A 23,022-nucleotide genomic window follows, 5' to 3' on the forward strand; every position below is an offset into this window, starting at 1 on the left:
CGCCCCCTGGTTTGACTTGTTTTTCAGTTGGGCTCTCGGCGTCTGCGGCTCTAGGCGGCGTGAGTAGAGTTCCGGGTTCCGGGAGAGGGGTCAGGGAAGGGGTCTGGGGAGGAAAAGGCGGGGTGGGGGGAAGTAACTGCGGGAGGAGTCCGAAGGGGAGGGGTGTGAGTCTGAGAGGGCGCGTCGGGAGGCCGGAGCGAACCGTTAGCATCTGCCGGAGGGCGGGGGTGGGGTGGGGTGGGGTGGGGGGGGCGCTGGGCGATGAGGGGCTGTGGTCACCTGGGATCAAGACGGGGAGAAATGGAGAAAAGAGTACGGAATGTGGGCCCCTGGAATTCCCTCACCCCCCGCCGGTCTCAGCCTCCCTTTCCTCACTTGTAAAGTTGAGGGGTAATAAAAATACTGAACAGAGTTGTGGAGTAAAGAAAATAATAAATGTTGAAGTGCTAAGCAGATGTTAATTGTAAATAGACAAGCTGTAAATATATATACCTAAACAGGGGTATCACAGGGATGGATAGAAGCTGGCTGAAACTCAGTAGTTTGTCTGTAAACAAGGGCATCGTTCTTTCGGGAGACAGAACCATGTTCCCACCTACAGGGAACGTACACCATCGTGGGAGAGGTGGTAGCCACAAAGAACTCTACTGTGTTCACTTTTAGACAATTACAAATGCGATTCTTTTGCAGTTAGTTCATTTTTGGATGGAGAGACGCAGAGAAGAGATGGAGGAGGTAGTATTTGAGTTTTCGTGCGGAAATGGGATTTCATTAAGTGAAATTATGAGAGTGGAGGGAAGTATGGTCCAGCTGGAGGGAGGCTCATGAACAAAGGAATGGAGGCAAGGTTATCTGGAAACCAAGGGCACGTTAGGGGAGTGGAGGGAAGTAAGGTAGGAAAGGCAGGTTTGGTCCTTACATTTAAAAAGCCATGACATTTAGGCAGAGTTTGATTTAGTGCATTAGACTATGAGGAGCCATGGATGAATGTTACGACTTTTTAGAAGATGGTCCAGGAGAGGGGTGGGGTGGTAAAACAGTTAAACCATTGTAGTAGGGTGGGTAAGAAGATGTGGAGATCCTGAGTTAACATGGCCATTGTCCGAATATACAGGATTTTCATACGGTTGGATGAAAGGGTCAAGAGAAGGAGTAATGAAATGATGAATTTAAATTTTCAAGTCCAACGTAGAGTATGGATACCAAGGGGGAAAGCGAGGGTGGGATGAATTGGGAGATTGGGATTGACATATATACACTATTGATATTATGTAAAAAGATATCTAACGAGAACCTACTGTAGAGCACAGGGAACTCTACTCAGTGCTCTGTGGTGACCTAAATGGGAAGAGAAATCCAAAAAAGAGGGGATATATGTATACGTAGAGCTGATTTACTTTGCTGTACAGTAGAAACTAACACAATATTGTAAAGCAACTATAATAAAAATAAAATAAAAATTAAAAAAAATAAAATTTCAAGTCTAGGTGGTTTGGAAGATGCTGAATTATTAACTAAAATATGAAGGAAGGAATATGTTTGGATGACAAAGATGCTGTATTTGGTTTGGGAAGTGTTAGCTTTGAGGTGCTAAAAAATATGTGACTTGAATGATTTTTTTTTTTTTTTAAATATTAAGGAGTTTCATTGGTCAATTTTGACCAAATCTTTGGGTTCATGACCCAGGAGTGAGCTGCTTCAGTCTGGGATTTTTTTTTTAATTTTTTTTAAGTTAAACATTTCAAGCTCCAGTGGGACATATAGGTGAAAATGTCTGTAACATAATTGGAAATTCAAGTCAGGAGACGGAAAGAGATGTCATTTATTCATTAAACAAGTACTTGTTAGTTACTCTTTGCCAGGTAGTGTTTTAGATGATAGAAGTAATCATAAAAGCAATGGGAATAATGATGTTCCTGAAGAAATGGATAGAGGAAGTAGTAAAGAAAGTTGAAGACAAAGCCTTTTTTTTTTTTTTTTTTTTTTTTTTTAATTTATTTGGCTCCGCCGGGTCTTAGTTGCGGCATGCATATGGGATCTAGTTCCCTGACAAGGGATGGAACCAGGCCCCCTGCATTGGGAGCGTGGAGTCTTAACCACTGGACCACCAGGGAAGTCCCTGAAGGCAGAACCTTTTGAACCAAGGGAGTAAAATTTTCAGTGAAAACGGCAGTCATCTGCATTTATTGATTGCTTAAATGTGTTGGACACATACTCAGCCCTTTTGTTCATTTAATCCTTACACCAACCTATGACATAATGCTATTATTATCCACATTTTCTAATAAGTAACTGAAGTTTAGAGAGGTTAAGTAAAAACTTGCCTGAGGTCACACAGCTAATAGGGGACAGAACCTTGACTCAAAACCAAGTCTGTCTGATTTCAGAGCTCTCAACGACAAAGCAATATTTTAAAAGGGAGGTTAACACTGTCAGGCACACAAATCCAGGAGTGACTTGGTGAATGGAGGAGGATGGGAAGCAATAGACACAGCACACCAAGTAAAGATAATATCAATGGCTTTGTATTTATCTTAAACTTAGCATGATGGGTCCTCTACCTTAATATCCACTTAATTTCTCTTGGTTATTAGAAACTTTTCTGCATCTCCCGCTCCTATAATTTCAGCAAAAGGATTGTAAATTTGTTTTGCATGTAAATTTGTTGCAGTAAACCTTCATACTAAGGCTGTTCTTTTGTGTGCTTGTCCATCGAAATATTAAATGCCATTCTGATTTTATTTGAAAATAATAATAAGGAAGAATGCCTTCATAGAATTTCAGGATTTGGAACTACTTTAAAGGATACTACATTCTAAAACATCACATTCTGGGGTGTCCCCTGGTGGTCCAGTGGCTAAGACTCCACCTTCCAATGCAGGGGGCATGGGTTTGATCCCTGGTCGGGGAACTAAGATCCCACATGCCCAACAGTGAGGCAAAAAATAAATAAATAAATAAACAAAAAATAAAAATAAAAAATAGGGCTTCCCTGGTGGCGCAGTGGTTGAGAATCTGCCTGCCAATGCAGGGGACACGGGTTCGAGCCCTGGTCTGGGAAGATCCCACATGCCACGGAGCAACTAGGCCCGTGAGCCACAACTACTGAGCCTGCGTGTCTGGAGCCTGTGCTCCGCAACAAGAGAGGCCGCGATAGTGAGAGGCCCACGCATCGCGATGAAGACTGGCCCCCGCTCACCACAACTAGAGAAAGCCCTCACACAGAAACGAAGACCCAACACAGCCAAAAATAAATAATAAATAAATAATAATAAATAAATAATTAAAAAAAAATAAAACATCACATTCTGATGCTGTCGGAAGCACATCTGATGCTGGTGGGGAGGGACCTGTCTGTACGTCCTGTACTTTTTTTCTGTTCCTGACCCCTCATTCTGAGTTTTTGTGTATTTGACAGGTGGGAAAGGACAGCATGAACTTTACCCCGACGCAATCCCCTGTCTGCAGAAAGTAAGACATTTGCTTATTTTTGAGTTGTTGAAATAAAGAATCCAGACTTCTGTCACCTTAGTACACATTGGCTTAGGAACTAGAAGAGTTTTGGATTTGGACTACATTAGACCTCATTTCTCTAATTATGTGGAATTTAGATTAAAAACTAGGACATAGTAAATGTTAACACAAGAATACAGGCATTTTATGTGGGCCTCATACGGTGCCAGTGGACCCTTGGATTACAGAGGAAACAACCAGTAGACAAACACAGGGGACTTTGGACTCTGCCTCTGTGTCAACCTGCATGACGCCTCATCCTCATCCTCGTTGCCACACTCTCGTTTGCAGAATCTCAGAAATAGCTCTTAGTTTAGCTATTAACCTATATCCCAGAGTTATAAGGCAACACCTTTTCAAAACATGAAACTAAGTACAGTAATATTTCTGTTGTGAGCTTTTAATGATTGAGAAAATATTTGTTCTTCATGCTAGCTGAAAGTGGATTTTAATGTCTTTCCTATACGTGCTCACTTATTAAAAGTGCTGCCCATAACCTTCATTAACTACAACTCTGGGCTTCTGGTATAAAATTTCTCTACTCTGTGGTCTATTTTGTTGTTGTATAATAAATTGCAGGCAGTTAGCCCAAGTGGATTAATTCTCACATGAGGATTTCTCCACTTCTGTATCATTTGTTTTCTAACTTTCATTGTTTTCAGCTTAAGTCTCTTGTTTGCTAAAAGCAAACAAACAAAAAAACCCTCTGGTCCAGCCTTTGATTAGCCTTTGATCTTGGCTGGTCTTGGTCATGTAATTCAAGTCTCTGATGCTAGAGACTAGGGTGTGACTGGTCGTGTGCTTACTGACTAGGCTCTGTTTTCTAATCCTGAATCTTTATCACGCCCTTCCTTAATAATTTTCCCACTTATGTATCTACCCCTAAAAATAAACTACTCCATTATGCATGTTCTAATCTTAAATGGCAATATCGTCTGTATATGCATCTACATACATTTTTGCATTTAAAATTGTTTGGATAATTCATTCATATTCATACATGTATCTGTAATTCATAGTTTCTATAACTTTGAGAATATTCCATTGTATGAATATACCATAGTTTATCCACTATCCTATCAAACAGACATTGGAAGCTTTACTGTTTTTGTTATCACAAATAATGTTATTATGAACATTTTTGTGTGTGTTACCTTGTATGTCTCTGCAGACAAGAGAAATTGCAATTTTACTAGATTGTGCCAATCTACTGTCTGTAGTTTCACCAAATTACACTCCATCAACAGCATATAAGTGTTCCTATTGCTGTATGTCTTACAGTATCAAATTTTCTGACTGTCACTATCTGGTCTTATTTAGTTGATATTCCTTTTTTTTTTTAATGATTTTTTTTACTCTCTAACTTGTATTTTGAATCCAGCCTTAAACCTTTAATACCTGGAAAGCAGTTCATAAGATTATTCACGAACCTGTAACATCAAACTTTCAAGGTTTGTGAGCACCTTAATTATAAGCACTTGAAGGACATAAACCTGATTTTTAATTTAAGAAATTGTAACATCTCATAAATGTTCAGACAGTTTATGAACGTGTCCTTCCTAATCTCATGCAGGCTGACGGCTCTCCCCAAGCATGAGGCTGCCGGTGGCTTCAGTGGCCCCACCAGGTGGAAGGGGGTATCTTTCTCCGATTCCGTGCAGTCAACTCCCTTGCCTTCAGTGGAAGATCGTCTGGCCGTCCTCTTCCCTTCTCAGGAGCTTCTAGAATATTATCAGAAGAAGATGTCTGAGTGTGAGGCAGAAAACGAGGGCCTGTTGAAGAAGCTGGAGCTGTACAGAGAGGCCTGCGAAGGGCAGGTGAGGAGGAGCCGGTGCACCCTCGCGCGCTCTGAGCGAGCCCGTCCGTTGCCGAGAAGACCTACGAGTGCCAGCTGGTGTCACAGTACACGTGTCAACATCCTCTTTTTTTTTTTTTTTTTATTTATTTTCGGCTGCGTTGGGTCTTCGTTGCGGTGCGTGGGCTTCTCATCGCGGTGGCTTCTCTTGTTGCAGAGCACGGGCTCTAGGCTTGCGGGCTTCAGTAGTTGTGCCTCGCGGGCTCAGTAGTTCTGGCTCACGGGCTCTAGAGCACAGGCTCAGTAGTTGTGGCGCACGGGCTTAGTTGCTCCGCGGCATGTGGGATCTTCCCAGTCCAGGGCTCGAACCCGTGTCCCCTGCATTGGCAGGCGGATTCTTAACCACTGCGCCACCAGGGAAGCCCTCAACATCCTCTTTTGATCCCCTCCACCCCAGCCGAGCTGCCCACCCCCTGGGTGCCCCGTTGGATCACGATGCCCTAAAGTGCTCCATCTCTAAAGTCTTCACTCTTTGTCTCAGCCTCTCGTGCACCTCTGGTTCTCTCTCCCTCACGCCTGACTTTGCTTCAGTGTCGCCTGCACAGCTCCTGGCTTCTCAGTGTGCTCAGGGCAGCAGGGCCGCTTCTGGCCACCATGTGCCGCTTCTAACCCGAAGCCCAGGGGCTTCTCTCCAGTAGTCTAGTCGTTGTGCTGCCTGCACGCGGCCCTGCTCATCTGCGCCCCTTGCCCGGCAGAAGCCCTCCCTGTGGCTTAACCCCATCCTCGACCACCTGTGTCCTGGAGCAGGGCTTCTCAGCCTTGGCCTTACCGACGTGAGGGCTGATGGTTCTTTGTTGTGAGGACTGTCCTGTGCGTGCAGGATGTGTAGCGGCATCCCGGGCCTCTACTCGCTGGACACCGGTAGCCCACCCCACCCCTAAGTTGTGACAGTCAAACATGCCCCCAGACATTGCCGGATTTCTCCTGGGGGCATAGGCAAAACCACCCCCGTTGAGAACCACTGTCCTAGAAAGGTCACAGGTCATTACAGGATAAATTCATGGTAAACAAATCATCTGTGTCCTCAGTCACCACGCAGCAGTTTTCTTACCCATCAGTGGTCGGCTCCCCGTCCCTGCACGCCTGTGCCCTACCTTCACTGCTCTCCTCCGGCCCGCAGGCCCCCTCCCTCCTCAGGCAACCTTGCTTCCCAGTTCACAGAGGGAACACCAGCTTCCTGCCCATCCACACACAGTCACCTGCATCCGTATCCATCTCCTCCTCCTTACTGATCCAGGGGCCACAGTGAGCTGAACCGATCCAGCCCTTTCTCTGTTCCCCACCCCCCTTTCCTTCCTAAGAAACCCTGCTTTGCTACCTCGCCTCTTTGTGTTCTGTTTTTTTTTTAATTTATTTTTTGGCCATGCTGCATGGCTTTCAGGATCTCAGTTCCCCGACCAGGAATTGAACCCGGGCCATGGCAGTGAAAGCCCCAAATCTTAAGTATTAGGCCATCAGGGAACTCCCCTTTGTGTTCTGTTTTTAACCTCTTGCCTGACATTGGCTTTTCCTCCTCAGTATATGGACAGATTCAAGTCTTTCCCAACAAAAGAGAAAGGCACACCTCTAGCTGCACCCCCAACTACTCTCTCAGCGGGGAGACACCTTCTTTCCCAGCCACGCTTCCGGAATAGTTTGACTTCATCACCCACTCGGCGACTCCTTGACTGCGGTTGGGTCCTGTCCTCGCTGCTCCACCTGTGGGCTCCAGGACCTGTTGCCAAAATGACCTCATCGCTCTGTGCCCTTTGCAGTGTTTGTCACTGTCGACGGCTCCTTTCCCAAAACTCTGCTCCCGTCTTGATTCCGGTGTCATTTTTCTTTCCCAGTGTCTGTCCCCCCTCTCTGACCGGTTCTCAGTGTCCGTTAACAGCTCTCCTTCCTTAGTCTTCCGAAGTTCTTCCTTATTCCACCGTAAATGATCTCGTTTTATCCATGCATTGTAGTCCTGCCTATGGGACTGTGACATCCAGGTAACTAGTGCTGACTCGTTCTCCTCCTGAGCTCCAGGGTGGTGTGTCTGTATCTGAACGAACCTCCTTTTCCTCTCCCTGCCCGTGCGTGTGCACAGACCACTGCCATTTCCCTCCATCCACCCCTGTCTCTTAACTTTTCTTTATTCTGTGGCTTCGTGACTGGTGTCATTGCCTGCAGTTCTGCCCAGCCCTCCATTCAGTCATTCGCTAAGACCCATTGATTCTGCGTCCTGAATGTCGCTCAGTCCCTTTCAGCCACCTCATCACTATTGCTGCTGCACTCTTCAAACTCCAGTTTCATCTCACCTGAGCGTCTTCCACGGTCCCAGCCTCCAGTGTCACACCGCCCCGTCCGCCTCTCACTTTCCACTCCAGTAATGCTGAGGTCCTCGTGGTCAGCCAAGCATTTCCGGCTCTTTGCTGGTTCATGCTGGTTTACCACACTCTTCCCGAGAGCGCTGCCTTCTGCTTGTCTCTAACGGTCTTCCTTCCAGGCTTCAGCTTTCTGGTGGTGGACTCCGGCTTCCCCAGCAGGCTCCAGAGATTCTTCTCCTGCCATACCTTCCGCCTCGGCCATTTTACAGTGCGTGCTTCTCCATTAAATAATTCTTGCATTTTAATTGTTGGCATGTCTGTCTCCCCACACAGTTCCTCAGCTCTGTAGGCAGGAATCATACCTTTTCATCTTTGTTTTCCAGAATTTCAGAGCAATGCTTCTTACATAGAAAGCATTAAAAAAAAGTGTGACTAAAACAGGTGGATCATGTGGCGTCCTGGGTTCTGTCGTCTGTAAAAGGAACCGTGAGAGCTCTGATGTTGAATGCAAGCGTCACACTCACTTTGTAGTTTTAAACTTGTCTGTACACAGCCTGTTGTTGTCATTTGGATCCTGTATTGCTGAAACCATCCACTTTGTAATATTTCTACATGAACTGACTCCGCCACATCCAACGAGAGATACTCCTATGAAGCCCAGTATCTTTTCAACTACCTTTTTCCCCAGCATAAACTTGAACGGGATTTGCAACAGAGGGAGGAAGAGATTGCTGAGCTGCGGAAAGCTCTAAGCGACGTGCAGGTCTGCCTCTTCCAGGAGCGGGAGCATGTCTTACGCCTCTACTCAGAAAACGACCGACTGAGAATCAGGTACCAAGTGGGAGACGGGAAATGTTGGGGGTATATTTCTAAATCAAACTCAACAAGATACATTTCTCTGTGGTCCTTCTCTTAGGTTGCATTCCCAGGGGACAGGCTCTGAGATGGAGATTTGCCTGCACGATGGTTAGCAGGGAGGCTCTTGGGAAGAACAGCTATGAGCGGATTTGGGTTGAGGGAGAATTTGAACTGTGATAGAGAGTCCCCCGAGGTAACAGAGGCCTTAGCCAGCCCCACAGGGAGTGGTCCGTCATTGCACGCAGGCTGCCACCAGGGAAGGGGGGATAAGCTCGGGAGAGGCAGCCCCCTTCAGCCAAGGGCAGCTCCCGGGATATGGGCATCCTGGTCCTGTTCCATGGCATCCACTACAGTGCACTTTTTTTTTTTATTGTGGTAAAATATACTTAACCTAAAATTTACCATTTTAATCATTTTTAAGTGTAGAGTTCAATATCAGTAAGTACATTCACGTCATCGTGCAGCCATACCACCATCCACCTCCAGGACTTTTTCATCATCCCATACACTGAACCCTAACTCCCCATCTCCCCTCCCCCAGCCCCTAGTAACCACTGTTCTATTTTCTGTCTCTATGTATTTGACTATTCTAGGCCTCATGTAAGTGGAATCATACGGTATTTGTCCTTTTGGGTCTGGCTTATTTCACTTAGCATAATCTTTTCAAGGTTCATCCGCATTGTACAACATATGTGTCAGAATTTCATTCCTTTTTAAGGCCAAATGATATTCCATTGTATGTATACACCACATTTTGTTTATCCATTCATGTGTTGATGGACATTTGAGTTGCTTCAACCTTCTAGCTGTTGTGAATAACACTGCTCTGGACATGGGTGTACAAATACCCATTCTAGTTCCTGCTTTCAGTTCTTTTGTGTATCTATCCAGGAGTGAAATTGTTGGATCAAATGCTAATTCTGTGTTTAATTGTTTTGAGGAACCAGCGTACTGTTTTCCACAGTGGCTGCACCACTTTACATTCCCACCAGCAGTGTACAAGGGTTCCAATTTCTTCTAAAGCACGCCAGCACTTGTTTTCCATTTTTTTAAACATAAATTTATTTATTTATTTATTTTTGGCTGTGTTGGGTCTTCGCTGCTGCACGCAGCCTTTCTCCAGTTGCGGTGAGCGGGGGCTACTCTTTGCTGTGGTGCGCAGGCTTCTCACTGCAGTGGCTTCTCTTGTTGTGGAGCACAGGCTCTAGGCACACGGGCTTCAGTAGTTGTGGCACGCGGGCTCAGTAGTTGTGGCTTGCGGGCTCTAGAGCACAGGCTCAATAGTTGTGGCGCACAGGCTTAGTTGCTCCATGGCATGTGGGAATCTTCCCGGACTAAGGCTTGAACCCGTGTCCCCTACATTGGCAGGCGGATTCTTAACCACTGCGCCACCAGGGAAGTCCCTGTTTTCCATTTTTTAATAAGCCATCCTTATGGATGTCAAGTAGTATCTCATTGTTATTTTGATTTGCATTGCCCTAATGATTACTGATGATGAGCATTTTTTCCATTGCTTATTGGTCATTTGTATATTTCCTTTAGAGAAATGTCTGTTTCAGTCCTTTGCCCATTTTTGAATCGAGTTGTTTTTTGCTGTTATTTAGTTTTAAGAGTTCTCTGTGTATTCCGGATATTAATCCCTTATCAGATAAGTGATTTGCAAGTGTTCTCTCCCATTCTGAGAGTTGCCAGTTTACGCTTTTGATAGTGTTCTTTGATGCACTAAAGTTTTTAATTTTCATAAGGTCCAATTTGTGTATTTTTCCTTTTATTGCTTCTGCTTTTGGTGTCAAATCCAAGAAACCATTGCCAAATCCAATATCACTGTTTTTTTCTAAGAGTTTTATAGTTTTCGATCTTATATTTAGATTTTTGATCCATTTTGAGTTAATTTTGGTATATGTATTAGGTAAGGGTCCAACTTCATTCTTTTGCACGTGGATACCTAGTTTTCCCAAGACCGTTTGTTGAAAAGACTTTTTCCCCATTGAAAGTTGAAAATCATTTGACCATCTATGCAGGACTTATTTCTGGGCTCTCTATTGTATTTTGTTGGTCTATTTGTCCATCATTATGCCAGTACCGCACTGTTTTGTGTGTGTATATGTGTGTGTTTTGTTTTGTTTTGGCCACGTTGCATGGCATGCACGATCTTAGTTCCCTGACCAGGGATCGAACCTGTGCCCCCTGCAGTGGAAGTGCGAAGTAGTAACCACTGGACTGCCAGGGAATTCCCTTTGTTGTCGTTTGGAGTACCGCACTGTTTTGATTACTGTAGTTTTGTACTAAAGTTTTGAAATCAAGCAGTGTGAGCCCTCCAACTTTGTTCTTTTTCAAGATTATTTTGACTATTTGGAGTCCCCTGAGGTTCCATATGAATTTTAGGGTAGATTTTTCTATTTCTGTAAAAAATGTTGGGATTTTTATAGGAATTGCACTGAATCTATAGATTGCTCTGAGTAATATTGACATCTTAATGTTACATCTTCCAATCCATGGACACAGAATGTCTTCCCATTTGCTTATTCTTTCATTTCTTTCAGCAGTGTTTTCAGTGTGTAAGTCTTTCCCTTCCTTGGTTAATTCCTGCATGTTTTATTCTTTTTGATGCTACTGTACATCAAATTCTTTTCTTAATTTCCTTTTCGGATTGTTGACAGTGTGTAGAAATGCATGTTGAATTTGTGTTATGCTCCTTTGCTGAATTCACTTACTAGTTCCAAGAGTTTTTTTGCTTGTTTGTTTTTTATGGAACCTTTAGAGTTTTTTATGTATAAAATCGTGTCGCCTGTGAACAACGGTAATTTTATTTCTTGCTTTCCAATTTGGGTGTCTTTTCTTTCTTTTTCTTCTCTACTTGCTCTGGCTAGGACTTCCAATACTTTGTTAAATAGAAGTTGTAAAATGGGCATCCTTGTCTTGTTCTTGGTCTTAGAAGAGAATTTTCAGTCTTTCACCATTGAGTATGATGTTAGCTGTGGGCTTTTCATATGTGGCTTTTTTTTTTTTTTTTTTTTTTTTAAATTTATTTATTTATTTATTTTGGCTGTGTTGGGTCTTCGTTTCTGTGCGAGGGCTTTCTCTAGTTGCGTCAAGCGGGGGCCACTCTTCATGGGCCACTCTTCATCGCGGTGCGCGGGCCTCTCTCACTATCGCGGCCTCTCTTGTTGGGAGCACAGGCTCCAGACGCGCAGGCTCAGTAGCTGTGGCTCGCGGGCCTAGTTGCTCCGCGGCATGTGGGATCTTCCCAGACCAGGGCTCGAACCCGTGTCCCCTGCATTGGCAGGCAGATTCTTAACCACTGCGCCACCAGGGAAGCCCTCATATGTGGCTTTTTATCGTGCAGAGGTTGTTTCCTTCCATCCCTAATTTGTTGAATGTTTTTGTCACAAAAGGGTGTTGAATGTTGTCAGATGCATTTTCTGCATCAGATGATGATCGTATGTTTTCTTCCTTCATTCTGTTAATGTGCTGTATTACTTTGATCGATTTTCATATGTTGAACCATGCTTGCTTGCATTCCAGGAATGAATTCCACTTACTCATGGTGTATAATCCTTTTAATATGCTGCTGAATACCAGTTTGCTAATATTTTGTTGAGGATTTTTATATCAGTGTTCATAAGGGAAATTGGTCTGTAGTAGTCCTGTAATGTTTGTCTGGCTTTGGCATCAGGGCACTGCTGGCTTCATAGGAGGTATTAGGAAGTGTCGCCTTTTCTTCAGTTTTTGGAAAAGTTTGAGAATGGTTGGTGTTAGTCCTTCTTTAAATGTTTAGTTGAATTCACCACTGAAGCCATCAGGTCGAGGGTTTTTCTTTGTTGGGAGGTTTTTGATTACTGATTTAATCTCCTTAATAGTTTCAGCCTTGACCTAATGCAGAACTTCCTTTCAACTCTGGGCCATACTGAAAGCTCACCTTCCACATCACCTGATTTATGGGTCAGAGTAATGTTCCAAAGTATGGATAAGTTGTCTCCAGAAACTGAGGAGTTCTTCCTGCATTATGCTTCCTTCTTGGTGGTGGTAGGTGTGAGATGCAGGAATTTGTCCTTGCCAGTATCCTGGCAAGCCTAGATCAGACTCCTAAAACTTCACTGATGTGCTTCGTAGGGTTTACCTTTGACCCTTTGGAGCTCATGTAAGGTTCTAACAGACTCGCCACTTCTTGTCTGTCCAGTCTGATTTAATATGATATCTCAGTAGTGAACTGATATGATGTGTGGAATGGCCAGATCCAGGTCCTTTTGGACAAATTTGATAGAGAGCAGAAGAGTTAGCAAGGTCCTAGGAAAGCCTGTAAAAGTATACTGTTGTTCACCTCACGTGAATGAGAACTGCTCTGGTCCTGGTACGGGTGGGAAGGAATACATTTGCTTAATCAGTAGCCACATGCTGTGTACCTAAAACCAAGTTAATTTGCTCTAGCAAAAATACTGCTACATCTGCCACAGTCACCGGAATTGGACCTACTTGGTGGTAGTCCACTGTTACTGTGTGGTTTTGCATGAGTCATACTTGTGAATTGATGGCGATTTGATGGGGACCTCCACCCCTGCATCCTTTAGGTCTTTATTCGCCATCGTGGCTGGGGTGGGGTGGGGCAGTTCCAGAGGCTGCCACTTGCTTTAGCACAGAAACCAAGAAAGCAATTTGGAGGCTTTGCCAGCTACCAATTATGTCCATTCCAATTATACATTTGGAGATGGGGGAAATGACCACTGACTGGGTCTGGATCCAGTGGACCCACTTTGAGCTTGAGCTGGACCTGGACCAAAATTCCATTTATTGCATGGTTCCCAAATGCCCTAGATAATGCTCACGTCACCAGGTGTCAGAGTCAGCTCAGACTCTGTATCCAGCAATCCTTGAAATGTCTGGGTATTTCCTTTCCCACAGCGTACAATTACTTGAATAAATGGCATAGGCCCTTGGAGGTAATGAGGGAATCATTACAATGTACACTCGCTGTGGTATCACCAGGTCTTACTTCCTGGGAGATCCAGCTTCTCCTTTAGGTAACAGTCTCTGGGTCTTAAAACTAGCAGAGGTATGGAAAATGGGTCAGAGATTGTGAGTTTGTATAGAATATGCAGCCCCCAGCTCCCCCCCATTTTTTTTTTTTCTTTTTTGGCTGTGCCGCACGGCACGTGGGATCTTAGTTCCCCAACCAAGGATGGAACCCATGCCCCCTGCAGTGGAAGTGTGGAGTCCTAACCACTGGACAGCCAGGGAAGCCCCCCCCCCCAATCTTTAATTTTATTTAATTGTTTAAGCTATACCCTGTTGACCACTCATCTGTCTTGCTCCTAAGAACACTGTGTTCTGTAACACATCATATTACAGGCTCTGAAATGTCATTTTAAAATTTGCTTCCTTGGTCCATTTCTGGTATCAACTGTCTTTGGTTGGGTTCCCTTGAAAACAAACTCTGCAATGGAGATTTGCTTGCAGGAGGTGTGTTGGGGAGTGCTCTCAGGAATAAACCACCTGTGAGAGAGTAAGGGACATCTGAGTGGGCAGAAGTTGAACTGTGATTCAGTTACAGCAGGCCTCAGTCACTGCCATGGGATTGACATATATACACTAATATGTATAAAATAGATAACTAATAAGAACCTGCTGTATAAAAAAATAAAATTAAAAAAAAATTTAGAGGTAAGGTCTAGATAAATCCTATTTAATTTAATTTAGTTAATTAATTTTTTGGAGCCTGTTGCAGATGCTGACTCCTCTCTGTTGACCTTTTTTTTTTTTAATTTATTTTTGGCTGCATTGGGTCTTCGTTGCTGCTTGTGGGCTTTTCTCTAGTTGCGGCGAGCGGGGGCTACTCTTCGTTGTGGTGCGCGGGCTTCTCATTGCAGTGGCTTCTCTTGTTGCAGAGAATGGGCTCTAGGCTCGCGAGCTCAGTAGTTGTGACTTGCAAGCTCTAGAGCACAGGCTCAGTAGTTGTGGAGCACGGGCTCTAGGCTCGCGGGCTCAGTAGTTGTGGCTTGCAGGCTCAGTAGTTGTGGCGCACGGGCTTAGTTGCTCCGCGGCATGTGGGATCTTCGCGGACCAGGGCTTGAACCCGTGTCCCCTGCATTGGCAGGCGGATTCTTAACCACTGCGCCACCAGGGAAGCCCTGACTTTTTTTTTAATTGATGTATAGTTCATTGACAGTGTTTCAGGTGTACAGAAAAGTGGTTCAGTTATACATATGTATATATGTATGTATGTATGTATACATATACATCTATTTTTCAGATTCTTTTAGAAGTTATTACAGAATACTGAGTAGAGTTCCCTGTGCTATACAGTAGGTCCTTGTTGGTTATCTATTTTATATATAGTGGTGTGTATCTGTTAATCCCAAACTCCTAATTTATCCCTCCACTGCTTCCCCTTTGGTAATTGTAAGTTTGTTTTCTATGTCTATGAGTCTATTTCTGTTTTGTAAACTGTAAGTTTGTTTTCTATATCTATGAGTCTATTTCTGTTTTGTAAATAAGTTCATTTGTATAATTTTTTTAGATTCCACATATAAGTGATATCGTATGATATTTGTCTTTCTCTGTCTGACTCACTTCACTTAGTATGATAATCTCTAGGTCCATCCATGTTGCTGCAAATGGCATTATTTCATTCTTTTTTATGGCTGAGTAATATTCCATTGTGTATATATGTGTGTGTGTATGTATGTATATGTACCACATCTTCTTTATCCATTCATCTGTTGATGGACACTTAGGTTGCTTCCTCATCTTGGCTATTATATTCCGTAAATAGTGCTGCTGTGAACACTGGAGTGCATGTATCTTTTCAAATTAGATAGTTTTCATCTTTTCCGGATATATGCCCAGGAGTGGGATTGCTGGATCATATGGTAATTCTATTTTTAGTTTTTTAAGGAACCTCCATACTGATCTCCATAGTGGCTGCACCAATTTACATTCCTACCAACAGTGTAGGAGGGTTAATCCTATTTAATTTTAATCTGAGGTTATCATTGCTTTAAAAGTAAATGAGGGACTTCCCTGGCAGTCCAGTGGTTAAGACTCCGCGCTTCCATTGCAGGGAGCATGGGTTCGATCTCTGGTCGGAGAACTAAAGATCCCGCATGCCAAGTGGCACCACCAAAAAAAAAAAAAAAAAAAAAAGTCAGAAGGGAGAGCCTTTAAACAAAAATTTACTTACTCTGGACACTGTTTGCTTATTCTCTATGAGAATTGCAGGGAGCTAGAAGACAAGAAAAAGATTCAGAATCTCTTGGCTCTTGTGGGAACAGACATTGGAGAAGTGACCTATTTTTATAAGGAGCCTCCCAACAAAGTAAGTAATCCTTTGTATAGCAGGGTGGGCATGGCTTTTACAAAATACAAGCTGGGGTCCATAATCAGAACAATTTTGGTACTTGTTAAAGAAGCTAGAAGGAGAATTAGCTATGGTAGTCTCACATTTACCTAAGTTTTCAAAGCATTTTCTCTAATTACAAAGAGCTTTGTGATTTTTTTTCTTTTTTTTCAAAAACCTTGGAAGTAACATTGTTTACCCCGTTTCACCATTTGGAAACCTAAAGCTCAGAGGAGAAGATGTTTTGGATGAGATTAGAGAGAACAGCAGGAGCAGACTTAGTGTGGGAACAAGTTTCAATACTAGTTTCTTTTTAAATCGTTGTTTATACTGATTACAAAATTAATGCATGGTCTTTGTTAAAACAACACACATATTTCAGGAATCTAATATAAAAGTGGCAGTCTCCCATAATTCTGTACCCCAGAGATAAAGCTCTTTTTCCATTCATATAGAAATATTTGTGTATTTGAGATTTCCATTTTTTCACTTCTGTAAGCAGTTCTTCAATGAGCATTTTTATACATATCTATATATGCATACTTCTGTGTTTCTGTTACTTTCCTAAAGGACCTGTCAAAGGCTGCTTTTTTTTTTTTTTGGCCGATATTGCCAAATAACCCGGAAGTTTTATTTTTTTCATTTATATCACCAACACTGGTTTTATCCAATTTATATTCAAAACACTGGGTTTTATCCAATTTGTTACTTTATCCACTTTGGTCTCTCATATGCATGACATCCTCATATGATTGTATCAATTTTGACCAATTTAATTTACGAATAATGCTTAATCTGCAGAACTAAAGCTAAAAAGTGAAATACTGCATTTATAAGAAGGCTATTTCTGTACCTTTTTTTTCTCTTTTTTTTGATTCTTCAGGTCAGCATTCTCCAAAAGACTATCCAGGCTGTAGAAGTATGTGAACAGAATGAATCTTCAGCTTTCAGAGCAGGTACCAACCACATTATTAGAAATTCTCATTGATGCAGAATTAAAAAGCACAGTACAAATAATTAGAAACTTTTTCATACTATACAGTGATAATGTATGTTCGTAATGATGCCTCTGGTGGTCTAAGGTCTTACTGAGCTGCCTTTTTTTTTAAACCTTTCCATGATGTTTTAATGAAGTAGAATAAAAAATATATAATTAACATGCTTATGGTGATAAGTCATAAAACAGATTTGGACAACTTCTGGAATCACAGACTATTAATTAGCCTCTCTAAGCCTCAGTCTCCTTATCCTTCTCTCTCTTTTTTTAATGGAAATCCCAATTTTCTTCCTTTTTCTTTTTTTTTAGTTGAGGTATAATTGACATATAACATTAGTTTCAAGTGCACAACAAAGTAATTTGATATTTGTATATATTACAAAATGTTCACCACAGTAAGTCTAGCTAACATGCATCACTACGCATGTGGTTACAAGTTTTTTTTTTTCTTGTGATGGGAGGTTTTAAGATCTACTCTCTTACAAAGAAAATGAAAACTTGAATTTGAAAATATATGTGCATCCCAATGTTCACAGCAGTATTATTTATAATGGCCAAGATATGGAAGCAACCCAAGTGTTCGTCAATAGATGAATGGATAAAGAACATGTGGTGTGTGTATATATATATATATATATATATATATATATATATACACACACATACATACATATACATACACACACACACAATGGAATACTACTCAGCCATAAAAAGGAATGAAGTCTTGACATTTTCAGCAACAAGGATGGATTTAGAGGGCATCATGCTAAGTGAAATAAGTCAGACAGAGAAAGACAAATATCATATGTTATCACTTATATGTGGAATCTAAAAAATAAAGCAAACTAGTGAGAATAACAAAACAGAAACCGACTCACAGATACAGAGGACAAACTAGTGGCTACCAGTGGGGAGAGGGAAGGGAGGAGAGGTGAAATAGGGGTAGGGGATTAACAGGTACAAACCACTATGTATAAAATAAATAAGCTACAAGACTATATTGTACAGCACAGGGAATATAGCCAATACTTTATAATAACTATAAATGGAGTATAATCTATAAAAATTTTGAATCACTGTGTTGTACACCTGAAACTAATGTTGTAAATTAACTATACCTCAATTTAAAAAAAGAAAAAAATAAATAAGCTTTTTTTTTTTTAATGTTTATTTATTTTGGCTGTGCTGGATCTCCTTTGCGGCATGCAGGATCTTCGCTGTGGCATGTTTAGTTGCGGTATGCAGGATCTTTAGTTGTGGCATGCAGGCTTCTTAGTTGCGGCATGCACGTGTGATCTAGTTCCCCGACCAGGGATTGAACCCAGTCCCCCTGCATTGGGAGTGCGGAGTCTTACCCACTGGACCACCAGGGAAGTCCCTAAATAAGCTTCTTGAATTATCTAAAGAATTAAATTATGTTTAGTGCAATTTTAGTGTTGCTTATTTTTAAAATCATCTTGTCCATTGAAAATTGGGTTATACATTATAACTAAAATGTTTGGATTTAGTATTTTTATTCATTACCCTTTCTAATTAAATAAGATTTTACAAAGAAAATAGACAACTCCTAAGGAAAATTGAGTAGTGTATTCTTCAGAAAGATGAATATTACTATCCGGATGACATCCTAGCAGAGTTCCCTTAAGAGATTCCTCTTTGAACAATTTAGCACTATAGTTATTGTACCTTGTCCTTTTTCTTCCTTTCCTCCCCTTACAGATAAAGGAAACCAAACTCCTCTGCAAAGGTAATGTTGATGCTTGAATAGCAGAAAGAAAAGCTAAGTAAAGGTCTCCCCTCACTTTTATGTTCTATTTTAGATTCTAAAGGCAGCAGGAGAAAACCAGCAGTGAGACAGAAGGAGGAGAGTGCCCAGCTGCACCAGAGGGACGTGCAGACCCTCATCCTGCAGGTACAGACCACAACCATTTCTGTCCACCAGCCTGGCTCGGGCGCCGCATATGCCGAGTGCCTCCTTGCCCACGTGGTCCATCCAGACGCCATGTGATTGGAAGGCTGAGGTTGTTCCTAATTTCCCAGGGTTCTGTGTTACAACCGTTACTCTGTATTCCACCACTCTAGCAGTGCTTTTCTGAACCTGCAGTTCGTTCAGCTCATAGGCCGAGCCCTCCCAACAAAGCCATCACGGTCAGAACTCCCTCTGCAGCTGGCCCTGGGACACACAGAACTGCTGTTGTCTGTCCCGATACATTGACCTGCGGGGATGAGTCCATTTGTCTGGTGCATGTGTTTTAAAGTCTAGGAAAGTAGCAAGTCATCCTCTAACCACCTGGTCTCTGTATGTCACTTGCAACCATGATTTTTCATCTAGTTGCACTCAAGTTCCTGTCCTTATCAGGGGGCGTATTGATTTAAATGACTGTTTCTACCTTTGGCCAGTAGCTCCATTTGGGGTTGTGACAGCCAGACTTAGAGAAGGAAATTACATTATACTCATTCTGCTCTACTTTTTAAATTTAACAATGAGGAAACGAGTCATTCTCTCTCTGTGCAACTAGGAAGTCTTAAAAGGGAGACGGTCCTAGAAGTCCAGAAAGGGAGATGGTGAGAAGGTGAGAGTCCCAGGTAGGGGAGACTGGCTTTTCCAGCTTTCCTGGTGTGATGTAGGTGTTCTGCTTGGTGTGGACGGAGTCTCTTCTTGTGTAGCCTAAGCTTGTAAGACAGCGAAGAGGAGTCCAGCTGAGATTGTTCTCCTATTTGTTGTGCTGCTGTGCTTTTGTCTGTGGGGTTTTTGTTTTTAAGTTTTTCTGGAGAAAGCCTCACTTAGAGGTGAGAAGTGAGTAGGGGCAGGGCAGGAGTGGACACCTCGCCCCTTTGGCCCGTCCAGGTGGAAGCGCTGCAGGCCCAGCTGGAGGAGCGGAGCAGGCTCTCACAGGAGCAGGTGGCGGGGCTCGTGGAGGAGAGGCGGATCTGCATGGAGGAAGTGCAAGCCCATCAGCAGAGGGATCGGGAGAGAGTCGCAGAGCTCACCAGAAAGTGAGTGTTCAAGAAGGCCGCACCCGATGGGTTGAAGGTGTTTGCCAGCTGGTTTAGAAGGTGGCAGTCCTGTCCATTCGCAGCACAGGGTCCTGGCGCTGAGGACGTGTCTTGTCAGACGCCCGCCTCTCTCCAGGCTACTGGGTGCGCTGATGCTGATGCTTTTCCGGAAGGGCTGAGGGGATTCCACACACACCCCTCAACCCATTTGCGGGTTTTAGCTTGATCTTATTGTCAAGAAATGTCCTTTTCTCCACTGATGTGTTACCTGACTCAGTATAACATACCTGCACAAGAAAATGGAAACTATCTGAACCTGCTGTTTGGCCCCAGACCTGCCTGCCTGTCCCCCCCGTTTCTGCAGTCTGCTTTCGTCCCCCCATTTTACTAAGTGTGCCCTCTCTGACGTCATCACTGATTTCTTAATTTCTGTGACCAGTTACCTCTGCACAGTCCCAGCTGTAATGAGTGTCTTTCTGTGTGTTTGGCCCCTCTGATCGCCCCCTCTTTGAAATTAGTCTCCCTTGGTTCCTGCGGAACCTGTCTTTCCCTCCTGTCTAACCCTCCTCAGCCTTCTGTCCGCTTCCAGTGGCCAGAGCTGGGCTGTAAAGGCATCTTCAGGTGAGTATGTTTGAACACCTCAAATTTACTGTGATTGAAACTCAACTTTCTCTTTCCCAACGAGCACCCCTCCCCCACCTCAAACCTGCTACTTCATTCTTTTCCCATTTCTTTTTTTTGTGTGTGTAATTTATTTTATTTTATTTATTTTATTTTTGGCTGCGTTGGGTCTTCATTGCTGCACACGGGTTTTCTCTAGTTGTGGCTAGCGGGGGCTACTCTTCATTGCAGTGCACAGGCTTCTCATTGCGGTGGCTTCTCTCATTGCGGAGCACGGGCTCTAGGCACGCGGGCCTCTAGGTGCGCAGGCTTCAGTAGTTGTGGCACATGGGCTCAGTAGTTGTGGTGCACGGGCTTAGTTGCTCCGCGGCATGTGGGATCTTCCTGGGCCAGGGATGGAACCCATGTCCCTTGCATTGGCAGGTGGATTCTTAACCACTGAGCCACCAGGGAAGCCCCCCATTTAGTTTAATGCTGTCACATCCACCTAGTTTCCCAAGCTTGGAACCTCAGGATGATCTTCGACTCCTGGCTCTCCTGTTCCCTAATTCCAGACCCTGTCAGGTGTGAGCCTGGGAAGCCTGTCCAGTCCGTTCTCTGCCCTGTTTTTCTTACCACCTTGGCCCAGGCTGTGTTCTTGTTTAAATAGTTGCAGTAACTGACTGCGCTTCCTGGCACTGGTCCCCCTGTGCTCTGCAGGCTGGCTCACTGCGTGTATCTGCTGATGGAGTCCTGCTGCCTCAGCCCTTGGGAGCCTCATCCCTCAGTCTCTGCTCCTCTGCGGCTGTAGTTCACCTCGTTCTTCAGTCAGACTAGTAGCACTGTTGTTCACAGAGCACGTGCGGTGTAGCAGGCCCCTCGCTATGCAGTGTCACCCCTTCTCTGACGCCTTTCCCAAGCAGAGGTACACGTCTCCTCCCCCATTTCCCGTGATGACCAGCATGACTGCGCGGGGGCTTTTCCACCTTCTGTTGTAACTGTGTCTGTGTTCCCAGGGTCTTGCTGTAGCCTCTGCCCTGCCCTGTATGCATAACAAGTAATTCTTGAACACTTGCTGATCTTTAGCTTACCTTCTCTTTTCTGCACTAAACTTCCTACATTTTAAAATATTTTTTCACGTTGCATTCTTCGTCCTGTTGTGTTTTTTTTTTTGGTCTTCTCAGACTTTTTTAATGTCTCTTCCTCCATTTTAAAGTGTGGTCACTAAAATGGGAGGTGATATTCAAGTTGAGCTGTCTGATCAGTGCAGGTGGAAGATGCCTCTCAGCCCTCGGCAGGCTCTGCTTCTTTTAACGTAGCGTCACGTTTGTGTTTGGCTGGTACTTCTCCACTTTTATTTTTCGTATTTTGTGCTTAAGCATAGCAGCTCCACTTTTTGTTGGGTTTTAATTGTTTTTAAGGGAACAATATTTTTAAATTGTCACAGTAAATTGTAATTTTATATCTGTCTTCCAGATTATTAATAACCATCCTAGTTTAGCGTCATCTGCGTATCTGAGCACACAATCAGCTCCTTCCATTAGATCATCATCCTGAGAGTATTGAATGGCATGAAATCCAAGGCTGTTAATGGCTGCCCTTTAGGTGTCACTTTCAAACCATTTGTACGCTAACAAGATCATGCTTTCCCAGTTTGTAACTGAGACCATAACATAAGATAGAATAAAATAACTTGTTGAAAGCAAGAGCAGTCCTTGTGGTAACTGAATCAATTTCTCCCTCTTTATACACGTGTGCACGTACCTAAATAAGTATATATATGTGTATTTTCTGTATATAATATATATATTCCTCTGGTGACAGTTACCTTTCTGGCATTATGTTATCATTTTCCCCTTATCTCTGTACTGTGTTACTCATGAAAAGAACTAAGTGGATCTGACAATATTTGTTCAGTGGAAAACTGCAGTGGTTGCCTCACGGTATTTAATACCCTTTGCAAGCAGTTTGATCATTTGATACAGTATTTTTCTAGCTGTTGATATTAAACTAATGAGTTCTAACTCTTAGGGATATTCTTTTTTGAAGATGGAAACATCATTTGCCTTTTCCTAAATCTCAGTCAGCAGGAATCTATTTAGTACCTGTGTGTATCCCGTAGTTGGTACTGTCCTTGATGATCTAGCGGTATTGGGGCAAAAATAAATGATAAATAAGGTCAAGCAAGTGTCAAATTACAGCACAGGGACGTAGATTTAAAGCGATGGGGGATTTCAGAGAATGGACCGACCACGTGGGCTGAAGTTGTTGAGGTGCCTCCACAGAGGAAGTTGATCTCAAAAAAAGGCCAGGATTTGATGTTGGGCAGCTTACGTGTGGAGCACAGCACAGAAGAAAGCAAAGCTGTTTTGACATTTTAGAACTCGTGTTAACCTGCATTCAGAACACCATGGTTTAGTTCTTTATTGTGAAGTCTGGTGCCTGGGAAAAGTCCATACTTAGGCTGTGTGTAAATATTTCTACAGTCCTTCTAATTATATAACCTGAAATCAGCGCTCGGGAGAATATCTGTAATGACCAGTCTGTGAACCAGTGTAGATGCATTATACTTTGT

At 43.2% G+C, this 23,022-nt stretch overlaps 1 protein-coding gene across 2 annotated transcripts in view; it reads left to right on the plus strand.

Moving 5' to 3' along the window:
• Positions 1 to 23,022, plus strand: part of CCDC77 (coiled-coil domain containing 77) — a 28,725-nt gene continuing 5,703 nt past the window's right edge. Inside the window, exons 1-8 of one of the 2 annotated variants that reach the window (XM_007170249.2) lie at positions 1 to 59; positions 3,419 to 3,471; positions 5,087 to 5,330; positions 8,348 to 8,490; positions 15,733 to 15,829; positions 16,734 to 16,806; positions 18,671 to 18,762; positions 19,699 to 19,847. In XM_007170249.2, coding sequence (XP_007170311.2) covers positions 3,434 to 3,471; positions 5,087 to 5,330; positions 8,348 to 8,490; positions 15,733 to 15,829; positions 16,734 to 16,806; positions 18,671 to 18,762; positions 19,699 to 19,847 — 836 coding nt within the window. In that variant the 5' untranslated portion in view covers positions 1 to 59; positions 3,419 to 3,433. The remainder of the gene's footprint in view (positions 60 to 3,418; positions 3,472 to 5,086; positions 5,331 to 8,347; positions 8,491 to 15,732; positions 15,830 to 16,733; positions 16,807 to 18,670; positions 18,763 to 19,698; positions 19,848 to 23,022) is intronic. The other variant, XM_057557121.1, reaches the window with a different exon arrangement.

This window comes from Balaenoptera acutorostrata, chromosome 11 (genome assembly GCF_949987535.1).
Source record: "Balaenoptera acutorostrata chromosome 11, mBalAcu1.1, whole genome shotgun sequence".
Taxonomy (NCBI): Eukaryota; Metazoa; Chordata; class Mammalia; order Artiodactyla; family Balaenopteridae; genus Balaenoptera; species Balaenoptera acutorostrata.